Raw genomic sequence first — 27,927 nt, forward strand, 5'->3', positions numbered from 1 at the left:
TTCACCTTGTGGTAATTTCTTTATTCACTTCATAACAGTGGGGGCTTTGATTATTCATATTTTAGTCCTTTCCCTACATTCTCCAAAAGTTACCAAACAATTAGTTTAATTGTTTGAGGATTATGTATGATATGTATTCGACTTCAACATAATTTGATTTGTGTAAAAATTGTGTGAATAAAATACTGCCTTAAGATTTTCATCTTAAACATTTTTGTTGACGGGTGAAGAAAACTCTGAAACAAAACACATTCTGTTATAGCTGATACTTCACATCAAGAAATATAAAGAACAATACAAAACTGTCTATATTTTCTGAAAACATGAGTATAAAACAAAAGTTGATCAATATTTAAAAAATCATTGATAGAGAAATATTTATACGTTTATGTTACGGATCAAGTAATAAAAGTATTAAATATAGCAAAATTGGAAGAGGCTATTGTTAACTTACCAAGGTCCAACTCTCAAGAAGAGAATGTTATGTGTACTACTTTTGCCGAGCACACTTCATGACCATCACAAATATAAAGAATATTCCCAAAACACCAAAATACAGGGCATACACTTCGAACTGTAATAAAATCACATAAGCAATTACAATAAGAACAATTAGATGTACTGCAAAGAGTTAAAAATATTAATATAATATAATATAAATATACTTTGTTAAAAGGTACTGTAGTTAAAAATACCATTAGTGAGAATAAATCGGAAACAGTTTACTCTAAAGTTTCAGTTTAATTAAAATGAATTTAGAAAACTACAATGGGGTCTTTTAAAGAGTTCATAAAAAATACAGTTTTGTCATTAGTTTTGTGACAGCAAACAACAACCACACTTTAAGTAATACAGAAGTTTATATACAATCTAGTTGTCAATTTTAAAGGTCAGTTCTGTCTTTGAGCAGTTGCAGTTTTAATCCATAAACAGTTTTTTGCTGAATTTTTTGCTGTTTTTTACATAGATAGGATAGAAGATAAAGCAGCTATGGTGGGAAGGGCTGATTCAATGAGAATGTTGAATTTAGCACCAGTTCACCTCTTACGTGCAACATCTGAAATCTGATGCAGACTTGACTCCTGAAATCTTGAGTCATGTTCATCTGAAGGGATCCAAAAATAGTCGGTGACGAACTTAGACGCTCAAAACAAACCTTCTCTCTGATGTCAAAACAATGCGGGGGTTCAACATTCACATCGAATCAGCTCCTCCACCATAGCTGCTTCATGTGTTGAAGATTCAGTTGATCCACCGTGCTTTGAGATTGTTTCAGTCAACATCGTAGTGCACTCAATTGTGCAGTGGTGAGACAATGAGAATGTCTCTTACCCTAGATTGCACTACTTTTTGTAGTCTGGGTGTCTCTGATGTCGAAACGATGCAGGAGGTTCATTGTGAGCGTCTTCTTTCTTCGTCACTGACTATTTTTGGATCCCTTCAGATGAAAATGACTCCAGATTTCACAAGTCTGCAACAGCATCAGATTTCAGATGCTGCACTTAAGAGAAAGGTGAACTGGAGCTAAATTTAACGTTCACAGGTTTGTAGAGTTTAGATATATACTTATTTATGCAAAAAAAGTTTTTGTGTGTTTTCCCAAAATTTTAGTTATTTTTCATATTTTGTCCACTAAGTTACTTCACCTATCCATGTCAGTGTAATCGTCATGCAAACGAAGCCAATTGTTTATTTGTGTGTCCGGTATTTCCACAGTACAATAAAAACCAAAAATACATGCAACAACAACACGCGGTAGCTGTTTGCAGTGTGTGACCACAACGAAATCACTATTCCTTTTGACCAATTTCATCCTAATCATGAAATTTTTCAAAAATGCATTCGCTAGAATAAAACAAGTGTCATGGGAAAAAACACAATACATGAAGTACAAATACTTCTAATTTACATTGTATTTCTCGTTTCTTCAACTATCTCCAAGAATTAAAAGACAGTCATATTCATCCAGCTCTATCTTTAATAAAGAATTTGGTGGCCTCTTTCTTTTAAAGAAATATTAAAAGCACTGTTATATATAAAAATAAAACACCTAGAAATCTACAAGTTTAACAATGTACAACCTTACCTGAACTCTTATTGTGAGCCTATAAACTTGAAGAGCTACATAGGTAAATACACTTCTAACAATGTACACGGCAAATGTTGTAATTCCAAAAATCAGTCCATAACTCTCTTTGTTGATGTTTTTAGCTACTTCGGAACTGAAAACAAAACATTACTGATTTAAAATTGCAAGCATAGTTTATGACATTTCACAATCAATCTATATATACATATATATATATATATATATAATATATATATATATATACATATAAATTAATTAATGCTTGTCTGCATGTTCTTTATAGAATCGTAAACTATTTGACCGATCATTGTGATAATTTATATGTATATGTATTTTTCCACGGAGAAGATTTATATGCTATACCCAATGCTGTAACTAGCCACTAGACGGCACTGCAAAAAAGTTTTCAAAGAGCCTGCCCATTTATAAACTGCAATTACGAGACAGTTACATATATTAAATAGCCAAACACTGTTTGAAAGGCGCTAAGTTATGATGTATATTTGTCTTTAAAATAAATGTCTGGTTGAATTTAAAGCTTGAGTTTTAGAGCACTTTGTAATAAAGTACATGCAAGTGTACAATGGCTACAAATGTACATTTTTTACAGATTTTCTTAATTGTGGCAACAAGACAAACTCTACATCGGCGTTGGAAATATAATTCACTTGAACCAGAAGTGCTCATACAAAGGCAATGCTTAAGAAAAGTGTGTGAAGCCACGGGAAACAGCTAGTATTATATATTTTCTTAACTGTGGGGTAAAATGTTTGTAGTAAGAAAATGAATATAATAAAACAAATAACAGGACAATTTACATGTTAGATGTCATATGCTTGAGCCTGACAAACAGGCTAATAGAACTTTCTTCTATAAAAGACATTTTGTACAGAAATATTGATTTTCATAAATTTAATTGGTTTCTTTCTTTTTAATTAACTGAATATTTTAATTTTACTTCTAAATTACCTGAAATATTCTGGACATCACATTTTTATAACAATAATCAAAACAGTTGTAATGTAACAATATAACAATAATTGTTAGCAAAATTTTGGGCATAGACACTGAAATAAATTAAAACTCTTAGTGATGCTGAGAAGACTTTTATGTTTGTCTACTCTAATTTGAACAAAACCAAATTCCAAGTTTAATCTTTGCATACCCACAGTGATTTGGAATAATTTAAATGCTTAATATGTGAAAGGAGTAATTGTAACATTTTTGGGGGGTATTGCAAATCTCCAAGTTGGTGAAATGTCAACAGTTAAAAAAGTTAAATATTTGGTTAAATATATTTAAAAAAATATGTATTCCTTAATTTGACTTCTAATCTTATTATTCCTTGTGTTTTATAATTTTAGCAAGAACATAAATTTATCTGTATACTAGTACTCATTTTACTCTTATAACACACCCTACAAACAGAGATGTGGTACAGTCTGAAGACAATGAGGAAAAGCTAAATCGATTCCTTTGTACTCACTTAGCCACTGTGATCATGGTTTGGAATATGATGTTCAGTATGATGATTGACAGATAAGCAACCACTTCAGATCCGGTTGCACTCATAATATACAATACTCCAGCCATAGCTAGAGATCCAACAGCCAGAAGAGTCTCCCCCAGCCGATGCCAGTCTAGCTGTACTCTTCCCACGATCATCGATCCAAGTGCTCCTGTGGATGTGAAGAGTCACTTCAGTTGTTTATATACACAGTATAACAGAAACTATTCTAGCTAGCTGATCAAACCTACAAAGTATGTCTACTTCACACTTGTTTACTGTGGAATACAGTTTGTGAGTATCAAAGACATTAAATAAAAACACCAAAAAGAATTTAAGAAATCCAAATTCACGATTGTATTTAAAATGTTAACTCCTTCAGTGAAGACTTCGCAGATTTGAACCCAGAATGGCTTATAAATATACACATGTAAATTTAGTATTGAAAACAGAAATGTGCGTTAAGGGGAGGATAATATTGTTCAAATTTAAAGCAGTAGAAAGAGGTTCTCCTCATTGCATTCATTGCAACTCATATTGGACTCATTGGAAGTCTAATTGTGTGTGATCAGGTAAATAAAGAGAATTTATCACAATTTTAAAGGTGCATATAAATATTTTTATTTGGCTACATACAAATGGTGAACCAAGTTTTTATCTCACACAGGGCATACCACATTTCTTGTTTGGTAGATTTCAACAATTTTTGAAGTGGTAAAGTTTGGTGTGTACCTAGAAATTATGGGTCATTTTATTTTTAAAGTATCAACACTACTCTATGCTGGTTCTAAAAAAATAGTGAGGATGACTTTCTCTGCTGTGTTTGGGCCCTGAATACTTAGAGGGCTGTAACAGTGAGTGTTTCCATTCTATCAATTGAGCTTTAGTCTTGCGATTATGATAAAAGTTGGTAAAATGTTGATTACACATTGGAAGAGCCTGCTTCCAAACTGAGTGGTTAGTTTTCTTAAACAACTGTTTTTTTATAGCACATAGTCTATAGATTTTGGAGGTATTTGACTCATACTGTTTCTGCAAAGGTGTGAATAGACGGTGAATCCAACAAGCACTTGTCACTTACAAAGAATGAATTGCCACTTAGATGAATTTTTTTCATGTATCTCACAATAATCTTGACAGTTTCAACTGGTTATTGAAATTTAACACTGTAATTTTCTGAAATTGTGGTTTCCATTTGCGATGTCATTAGCAGGAGAGAAGAACAAAAGAGCTAGCTGCAGTTCATCACTACATAACAATAATGATTAAATATACAGAACGTGATAACAGTAGGAACTTTGGTGCCAAAACACTGTTCTAAAGAGAGGCAATCTAACCCCTTATCCAAAGCCAAAGGGCAAGAGAAAATAGAACAGAGTAGAGTGCTAGGATTGCCAATATAGTTGCTATTAAAGCATTATTTTGCTTGACTATTGATTGTGGTAAACCAAGTAAAAAAGTGGTCACAACAAATTCAACTATTGAAACTGTGGTATTATAAATATTGCATTGTTATTGCTCAATACTCTTCATATTTTAACTTCTGCCCTCATCTTAGTTATTTCAATAATCGATAAATTTATGAAAAGTTTGGTTTGGTCACGTGTTTAGTTTTATTTACATATCATTATTATATGGTTTTAAATATAATGTTATAATGTTTATTACCCAAGAGAGTGTACATAGCCTCAACGGCACCGTTGTACTGGACATCTGTGGCATGCGCCTCTTCTCGCACCACCTGCCACAGCACCTGGCAATAGGCGGTCGCCATGTAGTAGCAGCAGGTGGCCAGAGCCCACCATATAGCCCACTTTAGCACATACATGTTGGTGAATGCTGACTTCACGTCAAATCTAATAAAGTTCACCACCGTCTTCCAGTCGTGTGTAGTCTTGCTGCTCTACACAACACACGTCTGATCAGAGTGACTCGGAAAGAATGTTTTAAGTACAAAAATATAACCAAACAACAAGAAGAAGCTTGCAAAGATAAATTAAAATTAAAAGTTAAAATAAATCGTGTAATTTGACTCTTTAATTAAAACAATACAGATTTGTCAATAAGGAATATTTAAGCAACCAGACACAATGATTCATTTTTTTAATAAGGAGGCAGGTTCAATAGTTCATAAACCATTTATTGTTTTAATTGAGTTAAATTTATAATTTTAATTGAAACCAATTTAGGCACGCTGCTTTAATTTTGTTCAGTTATTAGGCATTGCATTCAACATAAGCAATGCATTCAACATAAGCAATGCCCATTTTTGGAGTTGCATCAATTAATATCTAAGTACCAAAAACTTATTATATGTTGAGACAGAATCCATAAAAGATACCAATTGCCAAATTACACAGAATATTTCATTCAGTAAAATGAAAGTATGTGAGAAAAAGTCCTGACATTCAATACATCATTATTATTCACAACAGCAGTACTGTATCCAAAGCCATATTATCTGTCTTCCTTCGTTTGTTTTCCTCTACCACAATTATTAGTATCCTGACTTTATGATGTTATTATTCAAATATGCTTTTATGATCCAACAAAATTGACAACACAATTTTTAAGATTAACTTTGAAATATTAAACTGTCTTTTATGTGAGACACTGTACAAGAAGATGACGAAGGAGTTCTCTGTGATCGTTAAGTACTAATTGTTGTGTTGTGTTAAGTACATAGACATGAAAGTTGATTATCACAACAAAATAATTTTGGTTCTGATGAAGAACAGTGTATAGTTCAGAATCTTTTTCAAAACATGAAACAAGATGTTAAAAGAATATGCTTCAATAGCTTCTGGAAGATAGAACGTTCATGAAAGGGAAACTTGTTTATAAAAACAAAAAGAATTACTTGCTATATGAAAAGTTCAACTCTCCAAGTAAGAAGAACAGATTCATTAAGGAAGACAAGATTTTTTTATTAACCAAAAGAAAAAGAAGATATGTCAATAGGGGAAGAAGAATCCATAGCACTTTTGGATACTGAGGAGTCATGTTTTGTTTATTTGGGGCTAACGAAAAATAAAATTTTTGCGAATACATGCTGTATGTTTTTGATCTTCATATACCTTGTGACCCACCGGATCAGAAAGCTGAAACATACTCAAATATGTGTGTCGTTTACTGCAATCATATTAATAAGGTAATAGCGAAGAGGAGTTCTCTAGAAGGGTCCAGTACCGGATGGCGGTCGGCGAGTCAACGTCTGCAAGGCAACGATTTCGGCGGGCGTTCCCACAAACAGGTTTGATGAGTTCATGGTGAAATGTTACAGAATCAAAACACATTACCCCAGGAGGGTAGCCAATCTGGTGAATCCCTCTCTGGTGTCTTGACACCCAGGCTGTCTCAAGGATTCTGGGGGAGACAAATTCTGTGATGGGAGGGGGGGTTAGTGAGAAGCTGGTGGTAGGGCAACCAGGCCCCCGCTTCTCAAAGCACTACTGGAAGAAAAAAATTAGATGAAAGACCAATCAAGGGGGAGGAGAAGGCGTTCGCCAGGAGCGCTAAGCTGCAGCGTTCACCAATTCAGCGGAAGAACTCCTTGCCGGACTTTTTTCCATTGGTGAGCCACACACCTAAGAGGTCTCGAGAAGAATCTCCTACAGAAGAAGACCTAAAACAGCTCTGGGAGAGCCCAGAGAAAGCCTGGGGGCGGGTTATAAAATGGACACAGGAAACTGCAGGAACTTACTAGAAACAGATGAGAGAATGGAAATAAGAGATGCAGTTTAAAGCTCTTGGAAAAGTGGTCAGCTCCCTGGACATGGAATTACTGTTATCACCGCAGCGAAAAAAATGTGCCTAGGGAGATGTACAACGAGAAGGAAGTCCAAGTGGGATACCCACAGGTGGAAGAAGAGAAGGGCATCGCAGACCATTTCCATACAGAAAATAGACAAGAGTACTGAGATCCAGAACACAGGAAAGAGGCAGGCTGGTCACACCAAGGGAAAGGAGGTTCGGCGGAAGACTGATGGTAGTAAGCAGGCAGTGAATGATATGCCTGGACGCAAACCCAAAAATTTAAGCAGTCTGCTCCTAGGAATGCTGGCGTTCCACATGGTACAGAAAATAACAGGATCTCAAGATAAGCCAAAAAACCGTCAGAAGAAAGGCAGGGGTTTCAAAATGATAAAACCCAGGAAGGAACAGACAAAGAAGGCTATCGCACAGTGACCAGGAGAAGGCAGAGACGCCAACAAGACGAAGAGATAGTTGTGGTGAGGACTGAAACCCACAGGACCTATGCAGACCTTGTCAAACTTGTAAAAGACAAAGGTGGACCTGGATGAGACGGGTGCTAAAGTAATGTCACTTCGAAAAGCAAATAACGGAGGGACTGGTCATCAGGCTGAAAAAAGAAACAGGCAAAGCTGAAGCACTGCGAGAAGCCATTGTAAAACAGGGCATCGAGGGAATCTCTGCAGTAGCTCCAAGAAGAGGGCAGTTCTGCACATCAAAGATCTGGAGGTAGACGCTACTGAGGAGGACATATTGGCTGCACTTGCAAAAAGCTTTGCAGGTCGGTGTCTCGACTCTGGATGCAAAGGTGTCTTCACTAAGACCAGCATATGGGGAAACCCAGAATGCAACAGTAATCCTCCCAAAAACCTACAGCAAACAAGCTGGCCCAGGCCGGTAGACTCAAGATAGGGCTGGGTACTGTGCAGAGTAAGATTTCGCGAAGAGCGGATACGTTGTTATCGTTGTCTTGAGGAAGGACACATTGCACGTTACTGCAGGGGTATGAACGGCGAGCACAGTGTGTTTCTTTTGCAAGAAGGAAGGCCACAAGAGGAAAGGAATGCCCAGAAGGGAAACGTAATGATTAGCTTTGTCCAACTAAATGGAATGAAGAGCCAAGCTGCAATAGATTTATTGCAAGCCACGGCCAGGAGGAAGAGGTTGGATGTCATCATGCTTAGTGAACCTAATATTGGGACAGCAAATGATCAATCTTGGTCTGTTGATGCTCGCCAATGGGTCTGTGTAAAAAGCTTAAGTCAGGTTCATATGGTAAAAGGAAGAGGACACGGAAACAATTTTGCATGGATTGAATACGAGCGGTGTATCGTGTGTAGTTGCTACTTCCCTCCTGGCAAACCAATCATGGAGTTTGAAGAAAGCCTAGAAGAACTTGCGGCTTTTAGAAGGAACTGTAGAAAAAGGAATAATCATTGGTGGTGATTTTAATGCCAAGGCTGAAGAATGGGGAGAAACGTGCTCAGGAAGAAGAGGAAGGTTAGTTGTTGACTAGGCTGCAGGAAACAACTTGGTCCTGCTAAATGAGGGGAAAGTGCCAACATTTAGAAGAGGAGAGTATCGCTCCATACTCGACCTTACTTTCGTTACAGAAGATTTGGCAGAGAAAGTAAGGTGCTGGCATGTCAGTGAGGAGGAAACCCTAAGCGACCATGAGCAGATATTTTTTGAGCTGTGCATGGACCATGAGGAGCAGACTGCACCGTTACTGCCAAAGGGTGGAGAGTACGGGCCGAGAGTGACATGGAAACCTTTGGAGGAGGCTCTGAGGCGTCACCTTGATGAGATAGATGGCAGATCAGCGCATCAAACTGACTCAAGCATTGGATGAAGTGTGTGGGGAAGTATTGCAACAAGGAAGCCTGGTGCTAGGAGATCAGTATACTGGTGGACCGCGGAGGTGGGCAGCCTTAAGATCATCATGTAAGTCTTTGCGGAGGCGACTTACCAGGGCGAGAGGAAGATCGCGACCAGATGCAGCTGAAGTGGATGTGTTGGTGGTGCTGCTCAGACAAGAACGCCAAAGATACAGGAAGAGATCTTGGAAACCAAGAGACGCAAATGGCCAAGACCTATGTGGACCTACTTGAGGCAGATCCGTGGGGAAATGCACTACAAAATTGTCATGAAGAGATTTGGACGCAACCTACCAGTGCTAGATAGAGAAACAATTGAACAGTGCGTAGATGTACTTTTCCCTGAGCACCCACCTGTAGTGCATGAGGAAAATTGTTGCTCTGGAGATTCCACCTTTCACCAAAAATGAGCTTATCGTGGCGGGGAAAAAAGATCAAGTCTAACAAAGAGCCGGGACCTGATGGCATTCCCCCAGAGGTAGTAAAGGTGGCAGTGAGTGTTAGTCCCAGACAAGGTCCTTAAAGTGTTAAATATGGCCCTGAGAGAGGAGAGCTTCCTTGCAGGCTGGAAGATGGCAAGACTTGGTCCTCATCCCAAAATTGGGTAAGCAGAAGGCAGACCAGGACTCATACAGGCCACTGTGTCTGCTGAGTACTGTGGGGAAGCTTTTTTGAAGCAACTGCTGGTAGGAAGACTACAAGAAGAACTTGAGAAAACCAATGCTTTGTCTGACAACCAGTTTGGCTTTAGACCTGGACGCTCAACAGTAGATGCTGTGGACATGGTCATCAAGTTGGTACGACGTGCTGTGGGTGGAGGCCGACAATACCGGGGGAAATACCAGCGGTGGTCCTTTTGGATGTGAAAAAAATGCCTTCAATAGTGCTTCTTGGGCAGAAGATATTGCAGCGGCTTGAAAGCGATTGGAGTATCTCCATATCTTAGGCGCATGATTCAGGCGTATTTAGGGGAGAGAACACTGGACCTGGGAAATGGGAATGAGTAGGCAAGTTACCAGTGGAGTTCCACAGGGATCAGTGCTTGGCCCAACCCTTTGGAATGTCCTGTACGACACTGTGTTTCGCTTGGCTCTCCCGCCTGGGGTACGAATTGTCGGGTATGCTGATGACTTGGCCCTGGTGGCCAAGGGAAGCACGGAACATGTGCTAATGGAGAGATCCAATGAAGCCATTGCACGAGTTGGGGATCATCTGCAGGAAACTGGGACTTGAGCTGGCCCCACAAAAGACTGAGGCAATTATTATGGCTGGAAGGAGGAGACTTCGACCGATCACTTTTCGGGTACAGGGTACGACTGTCACACCGAAGACTAAGGTCAAGTACTTAGGCATTTGGCTGGATAAGTCAAGAACTTTCGTTCCCCATGTTATGGAAACAGCAAGAAAGGCCTCAGTAACGGCAATGGCAATAAGTGGGACTATGAAGAATGTTTCGGGGGCCCCAAGGAGTCAAAGAGGCGGCTGATTTTCTCAGCAACACAGTCCATACTCTTGTATGGTGCACCGGTGTGGGCGAGTGCAAATGCAGTTTGGAAGAGCAAAGGAAGCTGCACTAAGGGGTTCAACGGCTTGCTGCGATGAGAATCACATCAGCCTACAGGACGATATCTCTCGACGCTGTTTTGGTGCTCGCTAGGACTCCTCCTATCCATCTTCTGGTGAAAGAGAGAACTGACAGCTACCTGGGAGAACGAGACAGGGCGGAGCTGCAGGAAAGACTGAGGGGATGCTTGGCAACGAGAGTGGGAGGTCTCAAGTAAGTGCTCCTGGACCAGAAGGCTCATACCAGACATTAGAGTATGGCTTCAAAGGACACATGGGGAGGTAAATTTCCATGTGACTCAGATCCTCTCAGGTCATGGGTGTTTCCGCCGTTACTTGGAGAGGATTGGCAGAAGTAACTCAAGTATATGCCACTTACTGCAGAGAGGAAGATTACTGCTGAGCACACTTTCTTTTTCTGTAAGAGGTGGACAGAGGAGAGAGCCAATTGCTGGGAAACAAACCGGACAACTGATACCTGAGACTTTGGTCTCTCACATGGTGCAGTCGGAAGACATGTGGAACGCAGTCAGTAAGATGGCCTTTTCCATTATACGGAAAGAAAATGGAAGATGAGCCGTGAGGACTTGAGGTGAAGAAAGGAAAGCATTTAGTGCAAGACACTCACCCAGCTGAAGAAATGCTAAAAGTGGTCCCGGCTTGGTGGGCAGGAAGGACGAGGAGGGTGGGGTTTAGCGGGTCGGCGATCTTTATAAACGTAGTCAACCCCGCATGCACTGGAGTGAAAGGAAGAAGAGAGAAACCCTCCATGTATCTGATTGCAGATTCCCCATCCTTCAGCCCAAAAAAAAAAAAAAAAAAAAAAAAAAATATTAATAAGGTTGTCCTAATTTACTTTATAGAACTATAGTAGAACTATAGTAACTTACATTTTGTACATTAGTTTTATCCACATCTGGTAAGTTCCGATGAAAGTACATACTTCTGTCCACTGATGGTAACAGAACAGCCCAAATCAGAGCCATCACTTGACCTGTCAATGAGACATTTGTTATGATTTTTAAAATTACCTATCATTAAGGAGGAGAAATATCGTCTAGCATATAGAATATAATTTGAAAAAATGTTCAATCATACATAAACCATCTCTAAATTAAACAAGTTCTCTAACAATTCCTTTAGACATATTTTCTTTACCAATTTATTATCATGTACATGTCTTTTATAACATTTTCGTTCTTCAACATGTATTAAGCAAATATTAGTACAAAATCACAATAATATTCATTTGTTGAATTGTTATACAATACTTTTAAAAATATAAAAAACTAACAAACTGCAACTCAATAACACTAATAAACTGATTAATAGATAACTTACTTCCAATGGTGATCCAAAGTAACCCCTGAAGTTTAATAAGATTGAAATACACTACGGTTTGAGAAACTATTCCACATAGACTCTTTCCCACCAGGTAAGCACTTCTCACATGGCTTGTCACTTCTTGATAATGCTCGTTGTCTACTTTTGCATATATGTACGTGAAATAACCGACTTCTCCGGCCATGTGGAGACCATAGAATATTTCTTCAATCTAAAAAGTTTGTTTTATCATGAAGAAAGTGCTGAAAGTTTTTAAATGAGGTTAAATGTGTACAAACATACAATGATGAGAAGCAGAAATTCAAAATTTGTAACTATTGTCTCATCAATTCAGAATACCATGGTATAGTATGGAACAGAAAATTTAAGATTGTAGGCAAGGGATGTAGGCTAAATTCCAAACACTTTAAAAACATAATTAATAAATATAATACCAATTTAAAATCTTGTTCTTTACATTTTTATGATTTAATATTTATTTATAAACATTAATTTTGTAGTAAAAGTATAATTTAATACATTATTTGGTTTTACACCAATTGTAGATTCAAGAAATTAGTATTTCTGCACAAACACAAGGTTTAATTGTCTCTTGGATGCAAATAACTGGATCATCAACTTTACAGTCCAGATCTTGTAACCAGTAATATTTGTATGTTTCAGTAGTGATAAAAATGCATCAATGCATTTGATTGGGCCAACTCCAAGCTACTATAAGTGTGCCACGGTGTTCCACAAGGATCTGTTATTGGGCCAATTCTGTTTTTGATCCTCATCAACAATATCAGCTTGCTTGGTGATTTAGTGTTATTCGCAGGTGATACGACAATTCTATCTGGCGGTGATACTCCTGAATCTGCTGCTCTCCAAGCTGCCAACATCTTTGCCAGGGCTGAAGATTGGTTCTCAGTAAATAGGTTAAAGCTGAATACTGACAAAACTCAAGAGATGATGTGCACCTTGAGCCAAACAACTGGCTGGGGAACAAACATAACTAAACTTTTGGGCTTCACTCTCAACCCAAAGCTGTCTTGGAGTGCACATATTGAGACCGTGTGCACGAAGTTGGCCCGTGTGACATTTTTGCTGCGTAAACTGACTCTCCTTCTTACGGTGGAACATCTTGTTACCATCTATCATGGACTCTTCCATAGCCACCTAAGCTACGGACTGTTGATATGGGGCCATGCGCCTGGCTGCTCACAGGTACTCCGGTTGCAGAAGAGGGCTGTGCGCATCATCTCTTTATCTGGGTACCTTGACCATTGTATACCCATCTTTGCCAGACTGGAGATCTTGATTGTCTATAGCCAGTACATACTCAACAGCTTGTTATACGTTAAGAGCAACAAACACAGTTTGCCCACCAGAGCCAACATTCACCTTTGTAGTTTACGAGGATGGGACACCATTTCCTTACCCTACTGTAGGCTCGGTAAAAAGATGATCTCTTTTCCTGTACTGGCTATGAAAATGTTTAATGTACTGCCTCTACAAGTAAGGCATCTACGGCTGGAGGTCTTCAAGTCTAGGGTCAAGACTTGGCTGCTGAGGAGAGCATTCTACTCACTGGAAGAGTTTTTTAGTAGTGAGTTTGATACTATCTTTCTGCCATAGCCTGTGTAAATAATAGTTTGTAAATAGTTAAAATTTTAACAAAATGTCTTGTACATGGCTAAATTTTTGACATCATCGATCCAGCTACCTGGTCAGGTATGCAGATAACAAGTATCAAGTAAGACTGTATGACAAAGAAGACATGAGATGGATATACTTTGTTAGCTGGACTGTTTTTTGTATTATGTCTGATAAATTTGTTGCACTTTTATTATTTTAACAACACATTTTAGTTTTAAATGTTAATTTTAAAAATTATACAATACATTATACCACTATGCAATGTATGTTTCTTGTATAAAATGACTAGAGTAATTTTGAATTGAATTGAAAAATTGCAATCATTTATTGGACTTTTACTCTAGCAGCAGACTTCTTATACGAGTAGCAGCTACATTAATGTCATAATGCAAAAACATGTTGAATGGTATGAAAAAATGGAAATTACTTAGTACAAATAAAATTATACAACATATTAAAAACACATTTAAATAACATTTCTAGTATTTTGCATTGTGATTAAAAATGGGCCTTATTTAAAATTGGTGTTAAAAGCAAGCAGACAAAGAAACTTTTGTGGTACAATGAAGATTTAAAAAGAGGTAGAGAAATAATGCTAGGTTATTTTGATGTTTTTAAGATTCTTAGAAAAAACTGGGTCTCAGCATATGGAAGCCGCATATAACCTTTATATAAATTCTTCAAAAAAGAGTATAAAAAAAGCTCAACCTAGCAAAAAGGGCTTGTTTTGAAAATCATATAGAGGGAGCTAGTAATAAATGTAAGGCTGCCTGGGAGGTAATTTCCTCAGAAACACAAAACAACACAGGTGTGACACCAACAACACTTGATCCACACCTAACTAACCAGTATTTCATACAGTCGGTGGCAGACATTCAAACTAACATTGATAACACTGACATATTGGCAACCAACCTACTGGCTAACTAACACTTTAACTAACTGTGTACCTCAATTTACTTGGTCATTAATCACCCCAACTGATGTAACTGGGGTAGCTGCTAAATTGTCAAACTCTAAAAACTTCCGACTTTTATGGTATATCTAATTATATTGTCAAGAACACAATAAAACACACCAGTTTCACCATTAGCTTTCATCTTCAATCAATGCTTATTACATGGATATTTTCCTGATCTTCTAAAAATTTCCAAGGTATTGCCAGTCTACAAAAAAGGGGACAGATCTCTGCCCCAAAAGCTATCGCCCAATTTCTATAGTCCCCATCTTATCAAAAGTTTTTGAATCTATAATGTATCATCAACTTAATCAACATTTTGAGTCCAATAATATAATCAGTAATAACCAACATGGCTTTCTTACCAATAAATCTACAACTTCTGCCGTTACAGAAATAGTCGTTGAAGCACTTCATGCTTTTGAACAAAAGGAGTCAGTTGCTTTAACACTCATTGATTTGAGTAAGGCGTTCGATTGCGTGAATCATGGCATCCTCCTCGACAAACTTAAGATCTATGGTATATCAGAAAATTCCATTAATATATTGCAGTCATATCTATCGAATAGAGTACAATATGTTTCTGTTCAAGCTCAGCAGTCTACCACTCTTTCTGTGGCCACAGGTGTACCACAGGGTTCAGTTTTAGGACCATTCTTATTCATCATTTTTATAAATGATCTGCCCTCTAATGTGTTGTCTAACATTGTTATTTATGCTGATGACACCACTCTTTTTTCATCTAATAAGCAGTTGAATACTCTGAAAGAAAACATGGATGCATCTCACAGCTTGGCTTTAAATTGGTTCACTTCTAATAGACTGATATGTAATCAGGAGAAAACGCAAAATCTGCTTCTCAGCTTATCTGAAAATTATGAAGATCAATCTGTAAAATTGTTGGGTTTTCATCTTGACAGCAAGCTTAATTGGAAATCACACACATTGACCATGTTAATGTAGAAAAATATCTAGAGTCTTGTATCTAATGTGGAAACTGAGGGATTTTGTTAGCTGTGAATATTTGAGAGTGGCATATTTTGCCTTTTTTCAATCACACATTTTCCTATGGCATTGTTTTGTGGGGGTCACTCCAATGCTGTGAATGATATTCTTCTCATTCAAAAAAAAGTAGTTAGAACCATCAGTAGAAGCAGCTCTCTAGAACATTGCAAACCACTTTTTATCAATCTCAAATTCATGACAGTTATTAACCTTTACATTTTTCATATACTAGTCTATACAAAATTACATATTACAGATTTTCAATACCAGACAAGATTTTCATCAACACAATACCAGGGGTAAAAACAAATTAGATCTCCCTCAGCACAGGCTAGTCAAAACCGTCAAACTCTTTTAAATTCAATTGCATAACTTTTTATAATAAGCTGCCTGCATCTGCTACAATGACTCCTTTCAATATTTTTAAACTAAAGATAAGTAACTGGCTCATATGCAATCCATTCTACTCTTTTAAAAGAATTTTTAGATTCTGACATAAATATCATTTTTTGATTAGTTTGATTTGTAGATTTTTCTGATTTTTCTATACTGTATTAGCTATAACGTAATTAACAAACCATGTGCACACTCTTCATAGATTATATTAAACCTGTTACTTGGTCATAAAATTAGTATAATTATAGTACAATATTGTATAACTAATTTTGTTGTTGTAAATATCAGTGCTGTATATTTTGACGATGCCTATTTCATATTGTTGTGACCAATGGCTAATAAACTTCTTGATTCTTGATTCTTGATTCTTGAAAAAATGTACTTCTATAAATAGACGGTCCTTCTATCACATGATACCCAAGGCAAATAGCATATTACACCTATGTGCTACTATTAGTTTTATGTTCTATACCTTTATAAAAATAGTAAACTGGAAATAAACTCAAAATTGGCTCAGGGCATCAATATTGTTACTTTCACTTTTTTATTTAAAATGGTACCACTTGTTTTCTGCTTACGTTTCAGTCAATATTAATTTATTGAAAAGAAAGTGACTACCTACGTATTTTTTCCAAAATATACCTCAAAAGAATTTAGTTTGGATTTACTTTCTTATATGTGATTATTATCAAAAGAACTGCAGTTAATGTTACATGGACAAAATTTAATTATCATTTTCCCGTTCCCAATCGTAAACATGTTTAGTTTGTCCTTTTTCTTTTTTGTTTAAGTTTGTTCAAATCAAAAGAAGTCAACAAACAATCAACAATTTTTATTACCATAAAAAAAGATCATTGACAAAGTCTCAGTACAGCTTTCATTATAAATATTGCCAAGTCAGTTATGAATTTTATATTATCTATGGTATATATTATATTACGCAAACATAAGCTGCAATACACAAATGCAGCCAATGGCATTGGAGAATTTAAAGTAAAATGTTTTTTAATGAGAAGAACTCATCCAGTGCATAAAATTGGTTATCTAACAGCCATAAGCAATATTTATTTAAAAAATATATATTTTTTTTTACTGTACTTAGACAACCAAAAAATTCACAAATACAAATATTTACAAATATATATATATATATATATATATATATACATATATATATATATATATATATATATATATACAGGGTGTATATTATGTCTGGAAACACCCAAATATATCCTTTAATAATTTAAATATAAATTTGAAACCTCTTACAATCGTGATAGAGATTGGGCATCTACTTTTTGGAACAATGTTTTGTTATGTCACACCAACGGGGGACGTCCTGCCGAGGGTATCGTGAATATTCTTAATGGAAGCCTATAACTTGTGATACATAATTTTAAAGGTAATAGCTTACTGAATTGAATGCCACAAACCGCATCTCAAAGGAATTATTCTATCAGAAAATAGAGCATTTTTAGTATTGAAAATTTACTGATGTTCAACAATGTAATTTTAACATGGTTCTTGCCACAAAATGTGTTACACTAATTTTTTAGCATTTTTTTAAATGTTCAATTAAATAAAACAAAAATTTCATTTTAAGCTGGTTCTATTAGCACAAATTTTCCAGTTTTTATTACAGTACAATTATGGAAATACTTATGTTATTTATTGATTTCTTATTACAAATAAAAAATAATGTATGCTGTTAGAAAAGTCTTACAACAAACGTTTTACCTGCATTTGGTGTCAAAGCAATTTTTCGAACTGTGTTCCTTCTACGGTTTGACAATGAGCCAATCTTGTGTAAAATGATTCGACAGAGTTGCCTAACATTTCTTCAGTTATCAAAGCAATCTCCTCTATAATCCTGTTTCTTAGGTCTTCCAAATTATGAGGCTTTCTTCTATAAACATTGGATTTTAAATGACCCCATAGGAAATAATCGATTGGTGACAAATCCGGAGATCTTGGAGGCCATTCGATTTCTCCTCTTCGGCCAATCCATTTATGAGGAAACCTTAAATCCAAATACTCTCTTACCTGTCTCCCATAATGGGGTGGAGCACCATCCTGCTGAAACCATACATTATCAAAGTATTCTCCTGATGCAATTTGAATAGCTGGGATTATTTCATTTTGGAGCATATTGTACAAAGTTCGGCATTTAAATTTCCATTGATGAAAAAGGGTCCAACAATTTTGTTACCTAAAATTCCACACCATACGTTCAGTTTTTGTGGTTGCTGTGAATGGGACTCAGTAATCCAATGTGGGTTTTCACTAGCCCAGTAACGGCAATTGTGCCTGTTAACATTGCCATTTAGGAAAAAAGTTGCCTCATCAGAAAATAGTATGTTGGTCAGAAAATCTCTATTGTCATCACATTTGCGCATCACAAGTTCACAAAACTCAACTCTTCTGTCGTAATCATATTCACTTAACTGTTGGACTAAATGAACTTTAAATGGTTTGTATTTATTAATTTTCAAAATCTTACTCACAGACATAGGGTGCATATCATGTTGCTGTGCAGCTTTTCTGAGCGATGTATGTGGGTCTTCAATAAATGTTTGCAAAACATCTAGTGCATGTTCTTCATCTGTTGCAGATTGTATCCTACCCGACTTTGGCCGATTACGTACACTCCCTGTCATTTCAAAACGCTCAATAGTTTTTGATATTGTTGAAACACTTATGGGATTCCTTTCTGGGAAAGTGTCATTAAACAAATTACAAACTTCCCGATAAGATCTTTGACGATCGCCATATCCTCGCATCATCAACAGAGTAATTCGTTCTCTTTCAGACAATTCCATTAAAATGCCAAATAAAAACTGAACTACTGTAATTAGATAACTTGTTGACAGCAATGCTTCAGAGACACTGATTAACTCGACAGGAATGATATGACCTTTGTCCATTTGTAATTCCCAAGCTTAGACCTGTCTAGTGAAAGCTCCATGCTCAACAAACTGAAACCTGTAGACCAGATGATTAATAACACAATAATGTTTCTCATAGGCTAGTGACCTTTGTCTCTTTAAACCTTCCTGCTGACTGGAAAACACCAAGTACAGATTCATAAGTAATCAGAGAAAGTGACTCATAAGTTTTATTCATTGTAATAAAAACTGGTAAATTTGTACTAATGAAACCAGCTTAAAAATAAATTGTTTATTTTATTTTAATTGAACATTTAAAAAATGCTAAAAAATTAGTGTAACACATTTTGTGGCAAGAACCATGTTAAAATTACATTGTTGAACATCAGTAAATTTTCAATACTAAAAATGCTCTATTTTCTGATAGAATAATTCCTTTGAGATGCGGTTTGTGGCATTCAATTCAGTAAGCTATTGCCTTTAAAATTATTTATCACAAGGTATAGGCTTCCATTAAGAATATTCACGATACCCTCGGCAGGACGTCCCCCGTTGGTGTGACATAACAAAACATTGTTCCAAAAAGTAGATGCCCAATCTCTATCACGATTGTAAGAGGTTTCAAATTTATATTTAAATTATTAAAGGATATATTTGGGTGTTTCCAGACATAATATACACCCTGTATATATATATATATATATATATATATATATATATATATATATATATATATATAAATGGTTGTATACCATCAGTGCAATAACAGAATAGCTTTCAAGAGTTTTGCTCAATCTATTTAAATGAATAGATGCAGAATTTTTATTCCTGATATAGTGGAAGTGTTTTATACTCCTTGGCTGTACTTATTGAGTATTTTGAAAGATTTGAAATAAAATAGTCAGTTTTACATTATTTGCTTCCAGTCAAAAGTGTCTTTACATCATTATAGAAGACATAATTAAAAATGACAACAAACATTTTGTATTAAGGTATATGGTATAAGGTATGTATTAAGGTATAAGGTATATATAAATATACAACATATAGGATATAATATACAATATAAATCATATAACATGTATATGACAAACAAGATACATAGGAGGCTTTAATAACAGTAAAAAAAGATGTTTATAAAGATTAGACTAAATCACACCAGAATTGAGCACTCTTCATGGTATTTTTTTTTGTCAATAGAAGGAATTTTTAAATTAGAATTTTCACTGTTAAACAAACAAGTTAATTAACTAGCAAAGCAAATTTTAGTTAAAACCTTAGCTGTGAGTACATATAGAACCTATATACATTGATGAGTATCAGCAGGATAAAACTTTTTCCCCGAAAAAATAAATAATACATTTAGTGGCCGAACACTCTTGATAAAGTTAGAGAAATGACATTTAATCCCATGATACAGTGATAAGTTTTTCAAGCCTTGATGGCAAGATGTTGATACAGATTCTTGAAATTGGCTATAGTAGCATATATGAATATTGTTACCTACAGCTTTATTTGTGTAGTAAACTAAAGTCAAGTTTGGATTCTGCTCCAATCATAAGCAGAATCCAATTAAGTATTAATAATAAATATTGCAATTAAAATTGAAATTCCACTAGTAATGAATAACAAAGCTTAAATTTTGCCAAGATGTATGTACAGTTGTACCAACTGTACCTTTCAAATTACTGACTTTTTACTGACTGATGATTGACTTAGTTTAATAAAAATCCATAAATCTTTAACTGTAAGTAAGTATAGAATTGTACTGACCTGCATGTGGAAAATACCACGACCATATATGAGCAAGAAAAATGATATTATCATACAAATTGATTGTAGTATTATGATTATTTTGTAACGGAGAATGTCAGTTATTAAAAATATAACTATTAGAGATGCCATTGTAGAGTAAGTTGAAACTGGAAAAATGTCATGGTTGATCTGAAACAATAAGTAATGATAAAGATTAAGTTACACAATAACAAATATTATATTTTCATTAATTAACTAAATATTGTCATTAAAATACAGTCATAAAAGATTACTTAAATAAACAAGACAAGAGACAATGAAAATTTCACTACTATACAAACTTACCATTATTTTGCAATTAACAAAACAAAATACAAAAGATAATCTACAACAAGTAAAAACCATGAATTGGGTAAAAAAATTTCAAATGCATAAATTTCAAATAAATCTATTTGCCAATTCAAGTCATCAAGCTGGAAATGCAGATCAAATTTCTGTTGTTAGATAATTAATTTCTTTCCTGCAATTGTTGTTCCTGCTTTTTATAATTGATTTTTTGTGGCTTGAGGAATGATATATTTTAGAATGACCATAGATTGATTTAAAATCTGAATCAATTGCAGTTGACAGTGTCAGAACATTATTGGCTCATTTGCATAAGCATTACCTGCTTGAAATGGTACTATTTTTAATACTTACACTGCACTGTAGTGAGTACTTATTATTTAGGTATGGAACGAGTAACTGGTAATAACGAGTAATTCAACTTTTCCCCCTCCAGGAAACTAATCTAGGGTGGTCCACAACTGTCAGCTGTTACTCATATTGCACACAAGCAACCAATAGTAGTGCTACCAAACATTGAAGCATCAGATGTATCCAAATACATAAATAGGTATTACAATTAACAACTGTCCACACATGTTGACATCTTTGCAAAAAGCTGGCCACAGGACTTTTTTATGTAAAAAGGGTTAAGTTTATAAGTGATTTAAAACTGAAGTTTTTGAATCTCACCACTACTACTGTCTTTCAGCATGGGACAACTCTAGTAAAGCAAATCTACAAAAAATCCTTATTCTTCAAAAAAAGTACATCCACATTTTAGCAGATCTACAACCCAGAGGACTTGTAGAAACACCTTTATTGAGCTCTGCATAAAGCTCACAGTGGTATTTCTGTGGTATAAATGAGATATGATGCTATAGAACTCTGACCTGTTGAGCAGTGAAGTTCAGTGGTGGTGATGTCATGTAAGGAACTATGTAAGGTTCTGCCGGTCGAAACTCCTTGAATACTCCATATATACAGAGTAGAATTGAAATTTTAATGTAATATTCCATTTTACTTCACATGTCAGCTAAAGAAACAAAATAAAATAAATATTTGATACTGTACACAATAAAGTTTCAAATTAATATGTCTAGCACTATTTGTCTGTCTGTATGTGTGTCCCACATTAACTAATTTCCATGACATTTTATATGAATTTTTCTTCTGAATGACTAACAGATTACAAACTTTGAATAGAGTGATCAGAAATTGGTTTACTTCCTGTCACTGGTTTTTCCCCATCAAAACATTTAATGTAAATCATTATTCAATGGGTAATCCCATTTAAAATGCAATTACCTTCCACCACAAATGTTGGCGCAAGTGAATAATTTTAAAATCTAACCAAATCATCCTCAAATGATGGGTTATATCTATCATAACCCACAAAGAGATTGATAAAATACAAATGTTCAAAAGTTAGACTTAAGGAATGGAACTTTTGGAAAACTTAGTATATTGGTATGTTAATGTGACATAAAGATGAGAACTGCATATATGAATAAGTTACGCTCAAAAATACATGACTGGTCTTCTAACTGCAGGCAGAGTGAACAAGAATTATAGAGAGTATTGAGATACAATTTCTAATTGTTAATTAAAGTTGTTGGAAGATTATTAGTGAAATACGAAATCTACAATTTAGAAACTGGCTTATACAATTACCAAATCAATTGAGGTTTAGTTTAAATTTAGTAAATATATCATGTAAATTAATTAACCTACAAAATATAAGGATGTGCGGATACCACTTAAGATATTACTTCACGAGAGAGGCCCTAACCGTAACTCTTCCTAATAAATTTGACTAGATGAAATTAGCTTCCTGCTTCGCTTTGCTTTGCACAACTCCTTCAGCAGCATAGGTGCACATCTGCTTCCAGGTACCTTCCAACAACAGCATCAAATAGGTCAGAATTTTCAGTGTAAATCGTGTCTTTAAGTGGGTTTTGAGTACACCTCAAGAAGCACTGAAACGTGGGCACACAAATATGTGTGTGTTTAGGCCTAAATGTAGCAAACACTTAGAAATTACACATACATATACATAAACAGGTTATTTTACAGGAACTTGACACCTTCATAAATTAATATTTATTATTAGAAGATAATTAGTTCCTATTTACGTAAGTTGTACTTGATTCATTTTTCTGCCTTGATTCATAAATCAATACTTACATAATAATAATTTAATAATGCAAAATAAAACATTTTTCTGGCAAGCAATAACTGAACAACAGGTAAAAAAGATTGTCAGTAATTTTAGCACATCTAATAGTGAAGACATATATGGGTTATCAAATAGAATAATCAAAGAAATCATTGATTTTATAATTAAGCCATTGGTTTTCTTGTTCAATAGAGCCTTAACTGAAGGTGTGTTCCCAGATGTGTTAAAATTTACAAAGGTAATACCAATCTATAAGAAAGGAAAAAAGTCTGATCCATCAAGTTACAGACCAATATCATTAATCCCCGTAATAAGTAAAGTTTTTGAGGCATGTATTAAAGATCAATTATATAATTTTTTTGTTAATAATAATTTGCTTTGTGTTGAACAGTTTGGTTTTATACCAGGTTTGAATACAATTAAGGCCGTTGAATGTGTTATTAATTATGTTTTGAACGGTTTTGAAGATAAAATATTGACATGTGCTACTCTGATTGATCTGACCAAAGCTTTTGATTGTGTCTCTCATGAAATATTATTGGAAAAATTGCAATGTTATGGTTTGGGGGGTGTGGAACTTGGCTTAATGACATCCTACTTGTGTAACAGGAAACAAATGGTATATCAAAATAATGATGGATCTAATTTTCAATTAATTAAATCTGGTGTTCCCCAGGGATCTGTATTGGGACCATTCCTATTTTTAATAGCAATAAATGATTTCCCAGGTAATATACCATGCAAATCGGTATTATATGCAGATGATACTACTTTAATTTGGAGTGGAAAAGACATGAGAAAATTGCAAATAGATCAGAATGTATCAATGAATATTGCAGAGAGCTGGTTTAAAACAAATCATTTAAATATAAATAAAAAAAAGACAGAATCAATTATTTTTTCACTAACTAAATTAACTGAAGCAGAGTCTATTAAACTACTTGGCCTATACTTAGACAGCAGTTTGAAATGGGATGTACATATAAAATACCTTTGCAAAAAGCTATCTAAAATCATTTATTTACTAAGAAAACTTAAACTGTGTGTTAGTAGTGATATGTTGATCAATGCGTATTATGCCTTTTTTCACTCTCAGATTGTATATGGCGTTACTTTATGGGGAAATAGTACTTATATGGAACAAGTTTTTAGATGGCAAAAATATGCTATACGGACCATAAAAGGACTGGACAATCGTGAATCTTGTTTTCCCATTTTCAAAGAATTAAAAATAATGACACTCCCATGTTTATATATATATATTTCTGTCTAATAAACGTAAAAGAAAATTTGCATAAATATAAAATTAAATCTGATATACATAACTATAACACAAGAAATAACTATGCCCTAGATTTACTACCTGCTAGACTTACAAAAACAAATAACAGCATATTTTGCATGAAAAATCGATTATTTAACAAATTGCCTCAATCCGCTCACACTGTCTCTGTTAATAAATTCAAATATTGCTTGAGAAAGTGGTTAAAGGAACAAGTTTTCTACAAGGTTGATGACTATCTAGCTACTGATTATGGTAAATTTAAGGACATCTTTTACTAATTTTTAATCAAAGCTAAATTCAGATTAGATAGTTAAATGTATGTATTTTAATGAATTTTGATGTAATGTATATAGTCTATTCACTGTTCATTGTTTTAAATTTTATTAGTTTATGTTTTTTGTGTTTTTAACTGTTGTCTAATTATTTATTCATAAATGTATGTCTTTTAGTCTATTAATAATTTACGTTTTTTATTGTTGAAGCTATTACAGTGTAGTTTATATAGTGTTATAACTATTTATAATGTTTTATATTTGTTTTAATTTTCACTTAAATATAGTGGTTATATAGTATGTCTTTTAATCTATTGATAATCTATGTTTTTAATGTTAAAACTATTACAGTGTACTGTATATAGTGTTGTAGCTATTTATTATGTTATTCTACATTTATTTTTCTATATTTATTTAAACCTTCATTTATAGTAGTTACCAACAACTCAACAAGCAATAAAAAGTAAAATTATGTTGTATTGATATTGACGAAATCTATTGCATCACTGTATGATTAATGATGAATAAAATCTTGAATCTTGAATCTTGAATCTTGCCTGTCCGTTAAATATTTTCCTTGAATAACATAACTGTAAAACAGTCTTGCGATTCGTCATGAATATTGAACTAACCTTTACATAATCCAACTTTAGCTCAAAATTAAATAACAGATTAAAAATTATGGGAGTTTAACTGTCTAACATCTCTTCAATCTGTACCTATATTGCAACCCTTATATCTATTCTAGATGACGGCTGTATATACGGACCAAAGAATCAAAAGGGTTGAGAGGGGTGAGCATTAATTAGAAAATATTTTACACAGCAATGTAGAAATAATGTTAACAAAATTGAGAATTTTTCCTGAAAGAATGTTTCTTACACACTGCAGGAGTTCATGAATATATAGTAGAACTTTTAATTTATTTAACTAGTTACAAGTGTAAACCATCATAATGAAAATAATAAGCTGATATAACTTGGTAAATGGATTAAGAATATCTTAGCTACATATGTGTGTTTTAGTAATCAGCTGTTTTAAACTAAGTTTGGAAATCCATTGTGCAGAGCCTTACAGTTAGGTATATTTCAAATCCATAAAAGGCACATCTTGAATGTAAGAGCTTTTAATTGATACCAAATATGTAGGTATATAAAGTAATAGTTTTAAATACCTAAAATTATCATAAAAATCAAGACATTATTTTAATAGTGTAGATATTTTAATTTTCTTGCCTAAATATTCTACTCAATTCAATCAACTATCTGTAACGTAGTCTACATTAAAATAATCCTTAGTTTACCGTTACTGAAAGTGTGCAGCACTCCTATATTCCCCAACCTTGGGAGTTTATCTCTCTTGGACAAATAAAACCATCAAGGTCGCTAACATGCTTCTATAGATTAACTATACTATTAAACTACAATCTAAATAACCCCTACTAAGCATTTTTACATAGTGAAACAATTAAAAAAATAATAGTGATTTATCTACTGGAAACAAGTACAGTACTACTTGTTTCAATTGAAAACTTCGGATTTGTGTCATTACACTAAATTAATACAAAAAGCATGGAACTATTAACAATAATAACAAGGATAACAACAATATGAATTACTAACAATTAATATTATTAATAAATAACTGTACCAATAACAATTATTAAATAGAAATAAACAAATAGTAACACATGTAATTGGCATTTGTATGTTTGTACCACAATTGCAGTGGTACAAAAAGTATAAATTTACATAATTTAAAAAATATATCCTTAGATGATTTGTGTAAATACAATTTTTGTGTTTTCACACAAAATGGTAAACCAAACATAGAACCGAGACTGACTATTTTGAAGTGGTACACACTATTCTGGGTGTGTAAATTATATTCTTTTATTACAGAAAAGGCAGTCCATAACATTGTAGAAGTGGGTTCGCTTGTTCACTGTAAACCACTTTTCATTCAACTCAAAATTCCCACAGTTGTAAATTTGTATGTTTTCCAGGTACTATTAAATACCAAAACAAATTTACAGAATTTTCTAACTAGAAATGATATTCACCAGTATAATAAATAATGGAGGTGGAGTTACACTTAATATATTTCTCAAACTAAACTATATTTATTTGTTTAATAAGCTGCCTGATATTGCAAAATATGATGGTTTTAGACTCTTCAAACATTATATTTATATAATTGGCTAATTCAAAACTCATTTTATAGTACAAATGAATTTTTGAATGGCAATTTTTATGTACAATGTTAGCTCTTAACTATTGTTACTAAGTAGTTTTAGAAAAAGCTATTAATTTATTGATTTATACTTCTGTTTTACTTAGTATATTTTAAATTATATATATTTAAAACTGTAAAATTTTAATAATAATAAGTGTATGGGTTATTTTATTTTAAGCATATTTTAAACTGTATATTTATAAATTATCACAGTAATTGACCTAAATCAACTATTCTTAATAGTTATTTGTAATAGTCCTTATTATGTTATAACTATTGATTTTGGTTTTGTTTTTTTTTTTTTTCAATGTTAAAATCAATTAAATTTGTGTAAATTAGAAAAATGAGTGGACTCTGCCTATTCAATGTAAAGTTGTCAATTGCAATAAAATTCTTGAATATTGACTACAGTCACAATACTTAGGTATTGTAGTCCTATTTCTCATAAAATCACTTTTCCTCATAGCAAAAATTTCAAAAAAAGTTCTATCTGATATTTTAACTTTTCTTCAAAGCCTTCAATCAAATGCTGGGAAAGTGGTTACATATACAGCTGCAATTAACATGGTAAAATAATCCCACTCACCTAGTAAATCCTAGGATGAAGTAGCATGATGGTATGGTACCTAAATATTTATCACAAGCCATATCTATTTATTAGCATGACAACTGGCTTCTATCTTTTACTGCGTCCTAAAAAAAGATCTACACAAGATGAGTAAGTGGAACAAGATTAGTTTAATCTCATTGTTCTTAAAGTATATCAACTCTTAAAATGAGTACACTCTTAAAACAATTATTCTATACATAAGCAAAATAACAATTTTCTTCGGCCAACACCTTTTTACTCAATAACAGG

The 27,927-nt window shown here is 34.1% G+C and overlaps 2 protein-coding genes across 2 annotated transcripts in view; both read right to left on the bottom strand.

The window, feature by feature from the left end:
• LOC124360087 (folate-like transporter 2) lies at nt 1–27,753 on the bottom strand. The gene is made up of 10 exons (XM_046813379.1): nt 27,655–27,753; nt 21,991–22,133; nt 20,792–20,962; nt 12,131–12,344; nt 11,680–11,783; nt 5,265–5,499; nt 3,576–3,768; nt 2,087–2,222; nt 455–574; nt 1–236 (listed from the first exon to the last, which is right to left on the bottom strand). The coding sequence occupies exons 2-9, from the start codon at nt 22,114–22,116 to the stop codon at nt 491–493; spliced, it is 1,263 nt and encodes a 420-aa protein (XP_046669335.1). The 5' UTR covers nt 22,117–22,133; nt 27,655–27,753; the 3' UTR covers nt 1–236; nt 455–490.
• Nucleotides 27,655–27,927, bottom strand: part of LOC124360084 (folate transporter 1-like) — a 59,580-nt gene continuing 59,307 nt past the window's right edge. The window contains exon 10 of the mRNA XM_046813372.1: nt 27,655–27,761. The gene's annotated coding sequence lies outside the window, so the exon portion shown is untranslated. The remainder of the gene's footprint in view (nt 27,762–27,927) is intronic.

Source organism: Homalodisca vitripennis, chromosome 4 (assembly GCF_021130785.1).
Source record: "Homalodisca vitripennis isolate AUS2020 chromosome 4, UT_GWSS_2.1, whole genome shotgun sequence".
NCBI lineage: Eukaryota > Metazoa > Arthropoda > Insecta > Hemiptera > Cicadellidae > Homalodisca > Homalodisca vitripennis.

Excerpts from the sequence above, each read along its gene's own strand:
- LOC124360087 (XM_046813379.1), bottom strand. The coding sequence starts at position 22,116 with ATGGAATATTACATTAAAATTTCAATTCTACTCTGTATATATGGAGTA. Across the intron at positions 20,963-21,990 it reads TGAACTTCACTGCTCAACAG|ATCAACCATGACATTTTTCC; the intron begins GTCAGAGTTCTA and ends TTATTGTTTCAG. Across the intron at positions 575-2,086 it reads GGCTCACAATAAGAGTTCAG|TTCGAAGTGTATGCCCTGTA; the intron begins GTAAGGTTGTAC and ends ATTTTATTACAG.